We start from the raw sequence: 14,772 nt of genomic DNA, 5'->3' as shown, positions 1-14,772 counted from the left end.
AAAGAGTTAATTCGAATTCGGGACGAATTTTGGGTGAATAAGTTCCCCTCCACCCCCAATTGTTGTTGCACTGAACCAACAGACAATTGTTAAGCACTGTGGGTTGTAACTTGTACTCCTTGTATACTTGTTAGTCACATAGTTCGCAGTTTCATATGTCAAAATGCGACATAAATTAGGCGTACGAGGAAGTCTTGGCCTCAAATAGCTTGTATCCATATAGACAAGTGAGTACCAATACAGACAATTTAGTACCAATACAAAATATTTTAGTACCAACAACACAAAATGACTTGTATTGGTACTTCTAACCAATTTTGTGTTATTGGTACTAAAATATTAGCATTGAAACTAACTTTTTTGTATTGGTACTCACTTCATCACTTGTGTCCGCATGGACAAAACCAGGAGTTTTAGATATCCTCGCGTGTTGATGGTATGAAGTATTGATTTTTCAATTCCATCAAATGCTCAATGCCCATTTCAAATTTGATCCTTTTGTCTTATTGCTTTAAGTAGGTTATGTTCTGGACTTGGGGGGATTTGGTGTGCATGAAAGGTGTTTGATAAATTGCCTAACAGAGATGTTATAAGTTGAAATTCGATGATCATTGATTACTTAAAGATGGGAGAGATTGAATTTACTATCTGGGGTTTTCACCAGATTGCCCGAAAATACTTGATTTCTTGTAATTCATGATTGATGCATATGAAGTGTGATTCGTTTTTGTAGCAAATATGAAGTCTGATTGATGGTCTTGCTGAAGAGTTGTTTGATTGATAAGTACAAAGAAATGTGTGTCTGCATTTGTAGCCAATTGTTGTCCTTAGATAAGCCTTGGGTTTATCAGGAAGATACTTAGTTCTAATGTTTTCAACCTCTTGGTAGTTGATTTTTAAGCGAAAGCCTATTTGTGTTTCGTTGAGGAAGGCTAATGACCTCCTAAGTCATGACCTCGGCCAAGGAGCTATTGTTGCGTTCCTTGAGATGCAAAGGATGGATGTCTAACTTGAACAGATTATCACATGTTGGGTTAAGTCAATGAGAGTACAGTTTATTTCAAAATGATGCAAATATGGTCTAACAGTTGTTAAGATTGAACATTATGGACTTATGGTTGGGGACTTAAAGGGTTCTAGTTATAGCTCTAGCTCGAAAAGCTATTAAGAATAGTATGAAAATGCGGCCTTAAGCAATGGAATTGGCTCTTAAGGTGTCGCTCTTGTGTTCTATTTTGAATAAAAGCACAACAATGGACAAGTTTGGCGAAAGAGGATTGATGAAGGTTCGTGGTTGTAGTTCAATCTTTGTTAACGACAGAATTCCTTGTGGGGAAGCAAGTGGGTGCTTAGTTTTATAATATGGTTCTCTTTTAAGTAGAAGAGATGATTCCCAGGTCGAAAAATGAAAGGGTGTTGCTTTTGGACTCATGAACAACAGAAAGGGTGTTATAATCCATTATCCATGTGGTGAAGAACTTGATCATATGTTGTGATTGCCATAGCATAATCAAGTTGGTCTCTACTCTCTAAGGTCTACTTTCTGGTGAGTACTTCTTCATGGTAATCTGATGTTGAACTGATAAATACTAATAGCCATGGTGTGTTACTTGTCCTTGCCTGTCATTTAGCTGATATGAGCCTATTTTTTAAACTAATTACATTAGTAGATTTTATCAATAATATTTGATAGAAATAGTTTATTGCATTAGCAAGGATTTTAGTACTCCTGTCTAGAGGACATTCAATTAAGTGGTAAATCGGAGGGTTTTCAATGACTCAGAACTTTATGGATATCCGTTTAGTACCCAAACTACTGTTTTTTCAAGCATTTTTTTTGTTTGTTCAAACAAATCTTGGTATAACATTTTATGATTCCAAGTTCCCATTTAGTATGGTGCCACGAACAAAAATACGAATAACAGTATTCTTGGAATTACACATATTCTCAAATGTTCTTACAGATGTTTAAGAACATCAGAATAAACTCCATCAGCTAGATGTATTGTGCGGTGTATATAAAAATAAAACTTTTTTTGGGGGGTTTTGTGGTCGCCGTTGCTTCATTGCCGTCATTGCTGGTGTTGTCGTGGTCGTCATTGTCATTGTCAATGTTGTCGCAATTTCGAGTATCTTTTATCTTGAATCAAAAAGTAGTATCAGTCCCTAAATTAAACCCTTCACGAAACATATTAAAAGAGTAAATTGGAGTTACTTTAATGTAAAAACCAATGGTGAAGTGACAAATTGTGTTGAAGAGAATGATATAGTCGGAAATAAAAAGGTTGATTAAATAAAAAGATGCTCCTATTATGAAATGGTGGGGAGCAATATTTTAATTTTCAATTTGCATATGCTATTTCTTTTACTTGTTCTCTTTCTAGATAGAGTAATAACAATCAAATAATCAACCGTTTTTTCTTTGGCCTTTTAGTGTTTTTTTGTAAAACAAAACAATCGGTTTCTATTTATTTGTTGTTTTTTCCTCAAGAATGCAATGTACCATTTTGATGGAAAGTCTAATTGCAGTCGGTTTCTACTTATCTGTCTATTTTTCTATTCCTGGAGAATTAAATGGCCTGTCAATGGAAACTCCAGACACGTTATTCTTCCTAAACTTAGTCACTTATCACCAAAAAAGAAGGAGAAAAAAAAGACTTGCTGTAAAATAAAATTATAAAATGACCATTAAAGTATTTTCTTGGCTGGTACTCCGTAATTAAAATGTAATAATATAAATATAGTCAGTGCATCTCCCACTAGAAATTCAGTAAAAACTGGTAAAGTAGCACTCAGTCAGTATTGTAAGTATCTGGGATCCTGGGTCATGTTTTACTGACAGCAGATCTACTACTGTTGGTTCATTTTCTGAAGTTTCTTCTTCTTCTCATCAGAAAGGTAAATTCTTTGTACAATTCTTTATCAAATCTTACTTTAGAGTTTATCTTTTGGGTTGAGCTAATTGTGAATTTTTTTTATGCGGTTTCTGAATTTGTCATCTTTGTTCTGTATGTTTGTTATTCCTTGGAATGAAAAAAAAAATGTGAAAAATGGATTGCCAATGATATCTGGAACACGAGTGGTCTATATTATCTACGGAGTGGGAAGAATAAAACTACTAGAAAAGAACTTGTTGGATCTCTAAAGATGATCGGTGGAACTCTAGTGGTTGTTAATGACAGTGGATGTATAGTTTTAATTCTGGGACAGCCTTTAAACATCTAGATTTCCAAAGAAATTCTAATGAAGATTAAATCAATTCGGAAACTTCCACCTTAAAAATTGAAACTGGGCATGTTATTTAGTAGAAATCCATGTTTCTGCTTTTGTGACATTTTATAATGTTTATTGGTTACGAGTTCGATCCCTGGAACTCTCTTTATGAAAATAAGGGTAAGACGGTGTACATTTTCACCTTCCCCAAACCCTACGCTAAATAGTCGGGAGCCTTGTGCACTGCAGTATGGGTAGGACCTTTTAATATTTTTAATTGGTCCTATTACTTTTTGGATTGTACATTAACAAATCGGTTTTTTTGGTTTCTTTTAAGCTAATTGAAAGTTTAAAGAGTGGTTATGAGTGACTGTCTGAAAGATGATACTGTGATAATACCCGGCCTTAATGTAACAATGTTTAGTAATTATATACTCTAATATGTACAGATTAAGATGATAAGAATCATAAATCATACCCTTTACTGTTAAAATTGTTCTGTATTTTATACAGTTTACAGTAAACTCTAATATTCATGGTGTCCCTGATACTGACCTTTTCCCTGAAACTCTTTCCTGACTGACCTCTTTGGCTCTTTCCCTGATATTGTTAGAATTGCATACCGTATTCTTGGTTTAGCTTTTGTTTCTTTTCTCCATTACAAGAAATGTTATTTCCCCTTTCTCTTCAGATGTTTGGACAGATAGTTGTGGCATTTGCTGCCATTCTTTTGGGCTGCGTTTACAAGGCGATAAAGCCTCCTCCTCCGAAAATATGTGGTTCACCTGGTGGTCCCCCTGTAACTTCACCAAGGATCAAACTCGCAGATGGCAGGCATTTGTCATACAGGGAGGCAGGAGTTAACAAAGATGAGGCTAAGCACAAGATCATAGTCATACATGGTTTTGCTAGCTCCAAAGATCTGATTTTACCCGTCTCTCAAGTATGAATTAACTCTACTTCATCCCCCATCACAACGGACAAAAATAAATTGTGTTTGCTTCTAATCTGTTCTGTTTGTCATGATTTGCATAAGAACACTTCTTTTTGCTTAGACATGCCAATTCTAAGCGATAAATTGTATTCCAATTAGTAGGATTGATCAACCTTCTTTTATGAGGAGAAAATTTGTGAAAATCATAAAATAATTTGACACCATTATAGATGAGTGGTAATTTGTGTCTTGCATTTTTATAGTGACCTCCGACATCTGTTTGGAAGAAAACCAAGTGACTTACATGTAATTCATCTTAGTACTGCTTTTTTAATGGAATGGAAAATATGACTCCGACGCTGTGACCAGTTTACATTTTGACCTTTTATCAGAATATAAATGGAGACTTTAACAGGAATATATAATCTTGTTGAATCTCTTTGGTGGATATCACTGGTTGGGTTGGTTTGACCGAGGAAGGCAGGTGTGGCCATCCCACCCCTAACCACAACTCATCTGTTGATTCTTCAACATCATTGAGTTAGGACCTCCATTTTTTTTACTCTTTTTACATATTAACCTGGAGTTCGTTCCCAGAAATATAGCTATCTCTACCCCCCTAATAGCTAGATTTATTTTTGTGAAGAACAATGAAGGAAGCTGGATTGTTCACTGTAGGAGTTATTCTGTTTCTCAGTTGGAATGTTGTATTATGTTAAGAAGGGGTGCTAGAATAATTTTGTAAAAAAGAAAATCTATTATGTTAAGATTTGTATTATACAAATGTTTTGTACTGGAGATAAGTGACAAGTTTATTTTTTATTATGATTGAACACTATTTTCTTCAGAATGTCATTGTTGGACCTTTTATTACTTCATGCACCAGAACCTTGCCCTCTTTTACTCTGGCCTTCAGTATCTTTTGTTTCTTGTCAGAAGATTAATTACACTATAAGAAGGTAAACTACAGATCTTTCTGGCACTTCTAGTAAGTCAGCAACTCAAATGATGTATAGAGGTTAGATGGAAACATGCTTTCCAGACGCAAAAGGTGTTTTCTTTGATTGTATAGAAAGTCATGTATCCCCGAAAAATACATGTAGATATATGCTTTTACAATATCATCAAGCCAACATCTAAGCACTCCTAGTCCTTTCCTGAATTAGTCTTTTCTTTGACATTAGTCCTTTCTTGAATAAAGTTTTTAACCATTGTTAAGAAAGGGAGGTTGATCAAACTTGCACAATCTATTAATTTCCAGGAACTTGTAGAAGAGCTAAAGTTATACTTCCTGCTTTTTGATAGAGCTGGATATGGAGAAAGTGACCCCTACCCAAAACGCTCTGTGAAAAGTGAAGCATATGATATTCAAGAACTCGCTGATGCATTGCAGCTAGGATCTAAGTTTTATGTCATTGGAATCTCAATGGGAGGTTACCCTGCATATAGTTGTTTAAAATACATTCCACAAAGGCATGTCGTTCAGCTTTTATAACCTCCATCCAACTCCCGGCCCAGAGCTAAGTTAACATGCCATTTAATAAGCCTTTTCTCTCTACTTCTTCTCTGAAGTTGGAATCCACACCCACCCAGTTTGTTCTTTCTCCATAATCTGTGTGCCCTCAAGCAATGTTAACTTAGCTCTGGGATGGAGGGAGTACTTTATAATTTAAGTGATACCAACCCTGCTGCAGTTTATGTAATTATAGAATTTTAACTTTATCAACAGATTAGCTGGGCTCTCCTTGGTTGTTCCATTTGTCAACTACTGGTGGCCTGGTTTTCCTTGTTCGAGAGAGGTTTTTAAGAGTCTTCGTCTTCAGGATCAATGGACCTTTCGTGTGGCACGTTATGCTCCTTGGTTATTTTACTGGTGGATGACTCAAAAATGGTTCCCTTCATTAAGCCTCTTGTCTGGTGATCCATCTGTTTTCAGTCGACAAGATTTGGAAATCATGAAGAACATGCCACAAGTTCCACAGGTTGGTCAGATAACATGACTCTTGACTTCTATCCGCTTTAAATATGGAGTAGATTTTCTTGGGGGTTCTCAATATATTCTTTAAGCTATAACTGATTTTGGTCTATGAATTTGCAACTAAGGTGAATAGCTTTTGCTTTATTTTGAAAAACACAACAGGTAGTAGCACAATATTTCCAAAATCACTAACAAACTAATGCTTGAAATGTCACTTTTAAACCTCAGGATAAAAGCCGCCAGCAAGGTGATTATGAATCTCTTCATCGAGATATTATGGTTGGCTTTGGGACATGGGAATTTGGTCCTTTGGATCTTAAGAATCCTTTCCTTGAAAATGAAGGTTCAGTTCACATCTGGCAAGGCTATGAGGACAAAGTAATTCCATTTCAAATGAATCGCTTTATTAAGGAAAAGCTTCAATGGATTAAGTATCATGAAGTTCCTGATGGTGGACATATGTTCAGCTCTGATCAGAGCATGTTTGAAACCATCTTAAGAGCACTTCTGCTTGGATAGTTATCATCATACATGCCTCTATTCTTTATGTATACTGCCATTAGCCTGGACATTTTCTGTAATGCTTGGGTATAAATGTTTGTGTTTATTTTCTACCCAAATTTGGAATAGCTGTGACTGCCAATAGAATAAGTTCGAACATGATACATGTTTAACTATTCCACTTATCACACTTCTCATGTGAATGCTTTGAAATGACTGACGTTAGATTTGTTGAATTTGTAAAAGATGGTTCTCATGGTAATGGACTTATTTGAAGTTGTAACAGCTGAGGAGGAGCTTTAATTTTCCACAGTGGCCCACAAGTGTGTTAAATGTGGTCTTCAAGGTGGTTATAGTGGCATGCATGCCATTGTTTTTTTTTTTCTAAGTTTTGAATTTGCTCCTTGTCTGTCTCCAAATCTAATCTTCAATCTTATAAAGCCAAGAGAAGCAGTGAAAGACAACTATTTACAGATAGCTGGAGACGTGGAGTACTGACTTCACAGTGGCAAGGCGGATTCAACCAGTTGATTAATCTTGGAGAAGTGAAGAAAGCTGCAGCAAATCTATGCGTACGTAATTTCTTACATCTAAGTTTCAATTTTGTTTTGGAGACTTTTTTGTTTCTTTCCTGACCATATCTAAGCCTCTTCTTTGCATATGCTCTTTTTTCTCAGCTAAAACAAATAACTAATCAAATAACCATTTTACAGGCTGATAGTCCATACTTGTTTTTTTTTTTATTGAGGCATAGCATACTTCTTTTATCCGTTGAGTTTCTGTAACATGAAGGGCGCAAACAACTCCTTTACTGTCTGTGTGTGTATGTGTGTGTGTGTGTGTGTGTTTGTGTGTGTGTGCGCGCGACATTGATGGGGTGGCGACATTGATAAAAATGCAGTTGTTTTTGGCTAAGTGTCTCACAACAGCTTTCTGCGACACCAGGGTTTTGGGGTTTATTTCTTACTTTTTCAAGAGGCAACTTATTCTGTGTCTCACAATAAGTTGGTGTGAGATAGTCTCAATAAATGTTTTGTTCTTATGTTTTGTATCACTGGAGATTCGCATTAACAGATATAATGCTGTTTCTATCCAATACTCTGTATAACATCCTATATATTCACAATTCAGGAAACACTATCACTGAAGACAACATATCTTTTTACATGATTCTATTATTTTGGCCAATTATCACCAATTATTGGCATATCTTTCTTTTCCTTTTACTCCTTATTTGGTTCTTATTTGGTCTCTTATGTGTATACAATATTTTTATCATCTCTATATGTTACTATAGAAAATGTTAAGATAGTAAAAGCTTTTCCAGCTGCTTCGTTTTACCCTTTTCTAGCAGTTTCATTGCTGACATTCTTCAGTTGTTCTATCTGAACATTTAGGCAGGGTTTCTCAGAAATGTGGATAGCAGCGGTTATCACTTTTCTTGTAGCTGGGGTTATACATCAGATGGTAAAACCACCTCCTTCAAGAAGGTGTGGTTCAGTTAATGGTCCCCCTGTAACCTCACCTAGAGTCAGACTGAGTGATGGAAGGTATTTGGCTTACAAAGTCCGAGGAGCTGCGAAAGAAAATGCTAAACACAAAGTCATCATCAATTCTGGTTTTTCTGCCTCAAAAGAGACCTATATACCCGTGTCAGATGTAAGATCTCTGCCTAAAATCCACGCAAATTTGCTTGAGTTTTGTGGGAGAACCTGTATTTGTTTTGAGAATTCTGCATATGATCTTTTTTTCTTTTTATTTTACAAATCCGATTTCGTTTTACATATGCTTGCCTCCCTATTATTGTCTAGCATATTTGTTTACTAATAGAATTCATTTATGATTTATATAAATGATGATGCTAATACAGTTGAGTTCATGCTTGCAGGAGTGGTTGCAAAAGTTGAGCATATTTCTTGTTACATTCGACAGACCAGGATACGCTGAGAGTGATCCAAATCCTAACCGCTCACCAAAAAATGATGCTCTTGATATTCAAGAACTTGCTGATCGACTAGAGCTTGGCCCAAAGTTTTATGTCGTTGGAGTATCCATGGGTTCTTACCCTGCATGGGGTTGTCTCAAATACATACCTCATCGGTATAAAGCTATTTATACTTATGTGCCTCTTTGTTTTCTCCACACTCAGTACATATATAGACTTTGTTTATGCTTCAAAATGAAAATGGAAGTGTTATTTGTTTTCTGTTGAAGTAGTGCATTAAATTTTGACAGTGAATAATATTTTTTCTGTCAGGCTTGCAGGTGTAGCATTTATAGTTCCAGTAATCAACTACTGGTGGCCTTCACTTCCTTCTGAAATATGCAGCAAAGCGTATAGTAAACTGGCATTGAAGGAACAGTGGAGACTCCGGTTAATCCATTATTCCCCTAAATTAGCATGGTCGGTGCAGCGATGGTTTCCTTTCCCTACTATACATTCTATTCTGAAGGACAACCCCAAAGCTTTCAGTGAGAGTGACCTAGCTATCATGAAAATCCTGTCAGATGTACCCGCTCCTGATAAGGCAATATTTCCTGTCTTTTAACTTTAGAATTGTCTGCTATGTATTATGTGATGCTCTGAGCAACTTGTTGACGCCAGTTCCCTTGGACTTGAAAATTTTGAGTCAATTTTTAACCACTGGAAAATCAAGTTAATATCAGTGCCTAGAAGTAATATGTCATATACAGTCCTAAGAAGCCCTATTAATTTATTAGAACTTCCCATGAGTTAATATTTTGAATTTCATAAAATGACTGATATATGTAGTTCTATACTTATACTGTCATTGAGTTTTGGCTTGAGATATGATTGTGTCTCTTTAACTGCAGGACATGATTGCCCAGCAAGGCTTATATGAGTCCTTGTACAGAGACACTGCAGTTGCATACGGCTCCTGGGACTTCAACCCATTAGAACTTACCAGCCCATATCCTGAAAACAGCAGCAGCTCAGTTCACCTGTGGATAGGACGCGAAGATGGCATTGTTGCACCAGAACTATCACATCATGTTGCAGGAAGACTGCCTTGGATCCGCACCCACGAAGTTCCGTATGGTGGGCATCTTTTCTTACATGACAAGAATGTCTGTGAAATGATCTTGAAGTCACTAGTTCTCGGGGAAAACCCTTCTTTTGAGTAGGCTTTAATAATGTTGAAACTTAGTCGTCTCGTCCTCCTTGAGCTTAATGCTGGGTTTTTTTTCTTCTGAACTATGTTTTACTATTTCAGTATCTCTGCAAAATAGCTCATGACAGAGATCAGAGTTGTTATTTTTATGCAGAGAAGGTTGTACTATACAAGTATAATATAGCTGTGTTGGGAGTATAATTATTCTATCATGAAAAAGATAGTAATTTATGGAGACGGATAAAGCAGAGGAAGCAAACAAATTAAGAAACTTCAGCGAAGTAAAATAATTTGAAAGGAATGTCAAAACAAAAGGACTTGTGTGTCCCGGTTTAAGAATGACTTAGAAAGATTACTTTATTTGCTAATTTAATACAAAAAAAGCTGCTATCATTTGAACCTTGAGGTGATGGCCCAAACTAGGAGTGGCATTCAACATAGGGGGAGAATATTCTGGCATAAACCCAAACAAATTATGTCATGGTTCCAAGTTTGCACTTACGATCAAAGCAAAATATTTTTATGTGTAGAGTGTTGATAAAGATTTTACTCCTTGCAGAATTGCTAATGTGCATGAAGCTTAAAAGACGGATGGTAGTAGACAATTTTCAATGTACGATCGGTTGTACCTTAATTTAATAAGAATTTGAAAACATAAGATTGTCACAGTATACCAATTTTCTTGACTTTATGTAACAAGTCATATCCTACATATTCTATGGAGTATGGACCATCTCGTTATCAACTTAGAGTGTAAACTTGAACTTCTTTCTATACACATCTCCGTTTATCCCACAATGCCACGAGCTCAAAAAAAAAAAAAAACACATATTATAGTCATTGTAAAAGTACCAAAGCATATTCTAATATTCTGAAGAACACATTTTTTGAGTTTACACTAGTTATTGGCACACCCTCATAAGCTTGCTGAAAAGGCACACATTTTCTAAAGCTTTTGATCTCATCTTCACCAAAAATCTAGCAGCCATCCAGTGAACAAGGACATAATACAAGTATCCAGCCCCAAATCTCCCTTCTCACAGCCTTAAAATTTTAATTATTTCTCCCCAAAAAACAATAATTTACATACTTCGTACTATTTTTCTTTTAAACCGCCAATGAAAATAATCCGTCCTAATCTAGGACGGAAATGAAGTAAGAAAATCCGTCCAGTCTATACTTGTTGTATACAGGACCTACGGAAAAGGTATGCGTTTTTTATACTATTTCGCAGCCTGTATAAGCAAAGGGAGGTCGGCAACAACAACAATTGGTCAAAAAGGCGCCAGACAAACAAGGAAACCCGGATATTTTTCCCCACTGCATTTATTTGAAGATCGAAAACCTGAAAAACACACTTATAAGGTAAGTCAATCAAGATTAAAAGATACCAAAATTTCATACTTTCAGCAAAATATACCTATCTTCATAACGGGTACAATTTGAAAGATCCAACATTAAAGCTTATTTAACAGCATTTGCAGATGGGGAATATCTCAGGAGGAGAGTGTGGAAGGAGAACTTCAAAGTCAATGGATGAGAGTGAATGTGAAATTGCATCACCCAGAATCAGATTAAAAGATGGCAGATTATTGGCTTACAGAGAAACTGGGGTTCCTAAAGAAGAAGCTAATTTCAAGATCATCATTGTTCATGGATTTGGCAGCAGCAAAGATATGAGTTTTTCTGCACCTCAAGTACATAATCTAAAACCCTTTTCCGATTATTGATCATTTTTTAAAATTTGGATCTAAATCTTGATAGGTTTATAATCAATCTTGGCATGTGAAATGGAGTAGAGTTGGATGAATGTTTGATAATAGGAAATGGGTGCGATTTACTTTTGAATTTTACAACTTTCTTGAGTAAATTTGAAGTAGAATATCCGTTTTTCATGGTAGTTGCCCATTTATACAGGAATATATTTTATTTTTGTGAATTTTCTGCCGTGGATTTGAAGTAGAAATAGATTCTGGGTGGTTGTGATTTTGTGTGTTGGATTTGAAGTTCAGATGTCAGCTTGTTAATATGATTGTGTCATTGAGATAAAGCATATTCCCTTGTACCCTAATTTGCTGAATAATTGGTCCTAACTCCTAAAAGATGCTTAAAATTTGGGTAAGATATTCTAGTACTTGACAGCTGACACTAAATGGGGGAAGTAATCAGAACCACATAATATGAATGATGTAGTTTGATTGTTTGTTTGAGCCAAGATCATCTTGATTTACAATGGTTTAGTTTTCAGGGTCTAATTGAAGATTTGAAGATATATATGCTGCTATATGATAGAGCAGGCTACGCGGATAGTGATCCAAATCCTCAAAGATCACTAAAGAGTGAAGCATTAGATATCGAGCAACTAGCGGATCAGTTAGACTTAGGACCTAAGTTCTATGTGATTGGAGTGTCAATGGGATCATATCCTACTTGGAGTTGCCTCCAGTATATACCACACAGGCAAGTAGTACTCGTTGCTAAGAGTTGCATTTTCTCTGTTGATTAAATCATGATTAATTAGGTCCTCAATAATTTTCTTAGTGGTAAGAAATGGAATTCTCTAGTTGAAGCCATTTGTGCGATTTGGACTTAGTTCTTGTCACTTGAAAAAATGGTTAATTTGAACGTGTTTAAGTGGTGACTAGAGTTTGAGTAGCCCTAATCTGAACTAATTTTCCTGGAAAGGTGAAAAGAACAAAGCCTGAGTCTAAAACCAGTAAATTGATACTAATTTTTTTCAAATGAAATCCTGTTCAATTTCTTTTTCTGCCCTTTTTCAAGTTCTTGACAATTAGGTGGTCAACCTTTATTGGAACTGATACAACTTGTTTAAGACCTTTATTGTGATTTGTAGTAACTTGGCTGGGAAATTATCAATGCTTATCGCTTTGTGTTTTCCTGAGGTTTGTTTCCTGCAACAAAAGGCTTGTCTAACTTTCAGACTATGAAATGATATTGGTGCAGGCTGCAAGGTGTAGCTTTGGTGGCTGCAGTTGTCAATTATCGTTGGCCTTCTCTACCTAAAAGCCTAATCAAAGATGATTTCAGAAAAGGTCTTGTTAAAATATGTCTTTTTGTTTTGAAACATATGCCTGGCTTTCTATATTGGTGGATGACACAAAAGTGTATTCCTTCGGCCAATGTAATGGAGAAGAACACAGTATTTTTCAGTGAACGAGATCAGGAAGTTCTGAAAAGAACCCCAGGATTCGAGCTTCTCAGTGAGGTACATACCTAATTTTAGAATCATACATCTTTGGAAATGTTTTCATGACCTATGTTTTTCGGACTTGCAATTTTACCTTCTTGATGAATTATATGGTGACAGTGGTGTTATTGTCTCTCTGCTTTCCCCTAACAGAACAAAATAGAGCAGAGAAGTGTGTTTGACAATCTGAGGGGTGATATTCTGGTAGGATTCAGTAAATGGGAATTCGATCCATTGAAACTAAACAATCCATTTCCTAAAGACGAGGGGTCAGTTCATCTATGGGTAGGCTATGAAGATAAGGTGGTTCCAGTTGAACTTCAAAGACATGTGATGGGAGAGTTGCCTTGGATCAAGTACCATGAAATTCCTCATGGCGGACATTTGATTGTGTATGATGCTGAAGTATGCGAATCCATCTTAAGGGCTCTCTTGCTCAACGAAGAACCTGCAAAATATATACCATTACCTGGTACACCAAAGCTGATAACAGCATCATGATTTTCTTTTTACTTCTTTTACCTCTTTTATCTGTTGCGCCTATTCTCATCATTTGAATTGGTGATGCTATGTGAAGTAAAAGTTATACCCAGTAGTATGATTTGTAAAAAGCATGCATTTTATGTGTAGTAGCTCTTATTCTGAAACATGAAATTTAACAGTAAATGGAAATGGTCTTGAATTATTGCACACCTGAGAACTGTTACTTGGAACTCTTCGATTTTCCTCAAGTACTTGTGTCGCATGCTCGACTCTGGACGGTGGGTATGAAACTTCATTTTGAACAAAAATCATGTAAATTTTTGATAAAATGGTTGTGTCTGATACTTCCAGCCGAGTCCGACAAGTGTAAAGAATGTGAGATGTAATATCTCAACGAGAAAATGTGAAAAGCATAGTGTCCAATGATTTTAATTAATAAAAATAATCAGTTGCACGATTTTTTGAGAGAATATTAAGACATTTATGATACAATATAAAAGGAAAGTTTATTAACGTAAAGATTAAAATGGGATACTAGAAACGAAAAGTGTATAAAATAAAATGGAACGGACGGAGTAATATAAATATCAACCATAAATTTCTTGAATTTATACTCCCTCTATATCTTTTTAAGAGATATACTTTGACCAGTACGTAATCTTAAGAGGGTGAGTTAAATTTATTTAAATAAGATGAAAATGGAGTATTGAGTTATTATTTATTGTAAGAAATTGATAGTGGTGAATATTAAAATGATGTAGGTAAGCGTGGGGATCACGAAAGGGAGCGAAAGATTAATATAATTAAAAGTGGGATCATGACATGCCAAAAATAGAAAGTGTATTTCTTAAAAAGATACGGCCTAATAAGGAAAATGTATCTCTTAAAAAGATACGGAGGGAGGAACCACATATAGTCTCTGAAGTAATTCTAGCTTTTGGTCTCAAATAATATTATAATTCACTAGACTACTAGTTTCTTTACAAATCATGATAAATTTTTTATTAATCAGAAAATCTATTACATTATACGGAGTACTAAAACATACACCAGGAGTAACATGTATCACTAACTTCAAAAAAAAATCCCCAAAAAAATTTTTTTATTTTATTCTATTTTATATCCTTTTTTATTTAGCGTTTATGTATGGTAAAAAAAGAATTGTTTATAGATTATAAAAATAATATAATTCCTCCAATTTTTTACTTGAACCATTTGAATTGGGCATAAAAATTAAGAAATTTTGTAAATATCAAAATTGCCCTTATATATTTTTTTCTAAATAAGTCTAATGAAATTATACTCTACTTGAATTAAAGGT

The 14,772-nt window shown here is 35.4% G+C and overlaps 3 protein-coding genes across 5 annotated transcripts; all 3 read left to right on the top strand.

The window, feature by feature from the left end:
• The first annotated feature begins 840 nt into the window (after positions 1-840).
• LOC110797843 (uncharacterized) lies at positions 841-6,862 on the top strand. Of its 2 annotated transcripts, none has more exons than XM_056831232.1 (5): positions 841-1,546; positions 3,905-4,156; positions 5,409-5,620; positions 5,877-6,129; positions 6,354-6,862. In XM_056831232.1, the coding sequence occupies exons 2-5, from the start codon at positions 3,905-3,907 to the stop codon at positions 6,642-6,644; spliced, it is 1,008 nt and encodes a 335-aa protein (XP_056687210.1). In that variant the 5' UTR covers positions 841-1,546; the 3' UTR covers positions 6,645-6,862. The 2 variants fall into 2 exon arrangements, with proteins under 2 accessions (XP_056687210.1, XP_021858665.1); XM_022002973.2 differs by lacking the exon at positions 841-1,546 and adding an exon at positions 2,503-2,898.
• A 99-nt stretch (positions 6,863-6,961) lies between these two features.
• Positions 6,962-9,961, top strand: LOC110797842 (uncharacterized). Its single transcript, XM_022002972.2, has 6 exons — positions 6,962-6,972; positions 7,068-7,198; positions 8,028-8,285; positions 8,515-8,726; positions 8,884-9,154; positions 9,462-9,961. The coding sequence occupies exons 3-6, from the start codon at positions 8,040-8,042 to the stop codon at positions 9,771-9,773; spliced, it is 1,041 nt and encodes a 346-aa protein (XP_021858664.1). The 5' UTR covers positions 6,962-6,972; positions 7,068-7,198; positions 8,028-8,039; the 3' UTR covers positions 9,774-9,961.
• A 710-nt stretch (positions 9,962-10,671) lies between these two features.
• On the top strand, positions 10,672-13,660 carry LOC110797841 (uncharacterized). Of its 2 annotated transcripts, none has more exons than XM_022002968.2 (5): positions 10,672-11,125; positions 11,245-11,457; positions 12,009-12,220; positions 12,725-12,986; positions 13,122-13,660. In XM_022002968.2, exons 1-5 carry the CDS (start codon positions 10,970-10,972, stop codon positions 13,467-13,469), a joined length of 1,191 nt encoding a protein of 396 aa, XP_021858660.1. In that variant the 5' UTR covers positions 10,672-10,969; the 3' UTR covers positions 13,470-13,660. The 2 variants fall into 2 exon arrangements, with proteins under 2 accessions (XP_021858660.1, XP_021858659.1); XM_022002967.2 differs by having other exon boundaries at positions 10,674-11,125; positions 11,236-11,457.
• Positions 13,661-14,772: the final 1,112 nt, after the last annotated feature.

This window comes from Spinacia oleracea, chromosome 6 (assembly GCF_020520425.1).
Source record: "Spinacia oleracea cultivar Varoflay chromosome 6, BTI_SOV_V1, whole genome shotgun sequence".
In the NCBI taxonomy this organism is placed as follows: Eukaryota; Viridiplantae; Streptophyta; class Magnoliopsida; order Caryophyllales; family Amaranthaceae; genus Spinacia; species Spinacia oleracea.
Note: the sequence above shows the minus strand (reverse complement) of the source record. Positions and strands in the feature narration are given on the sequence as shown.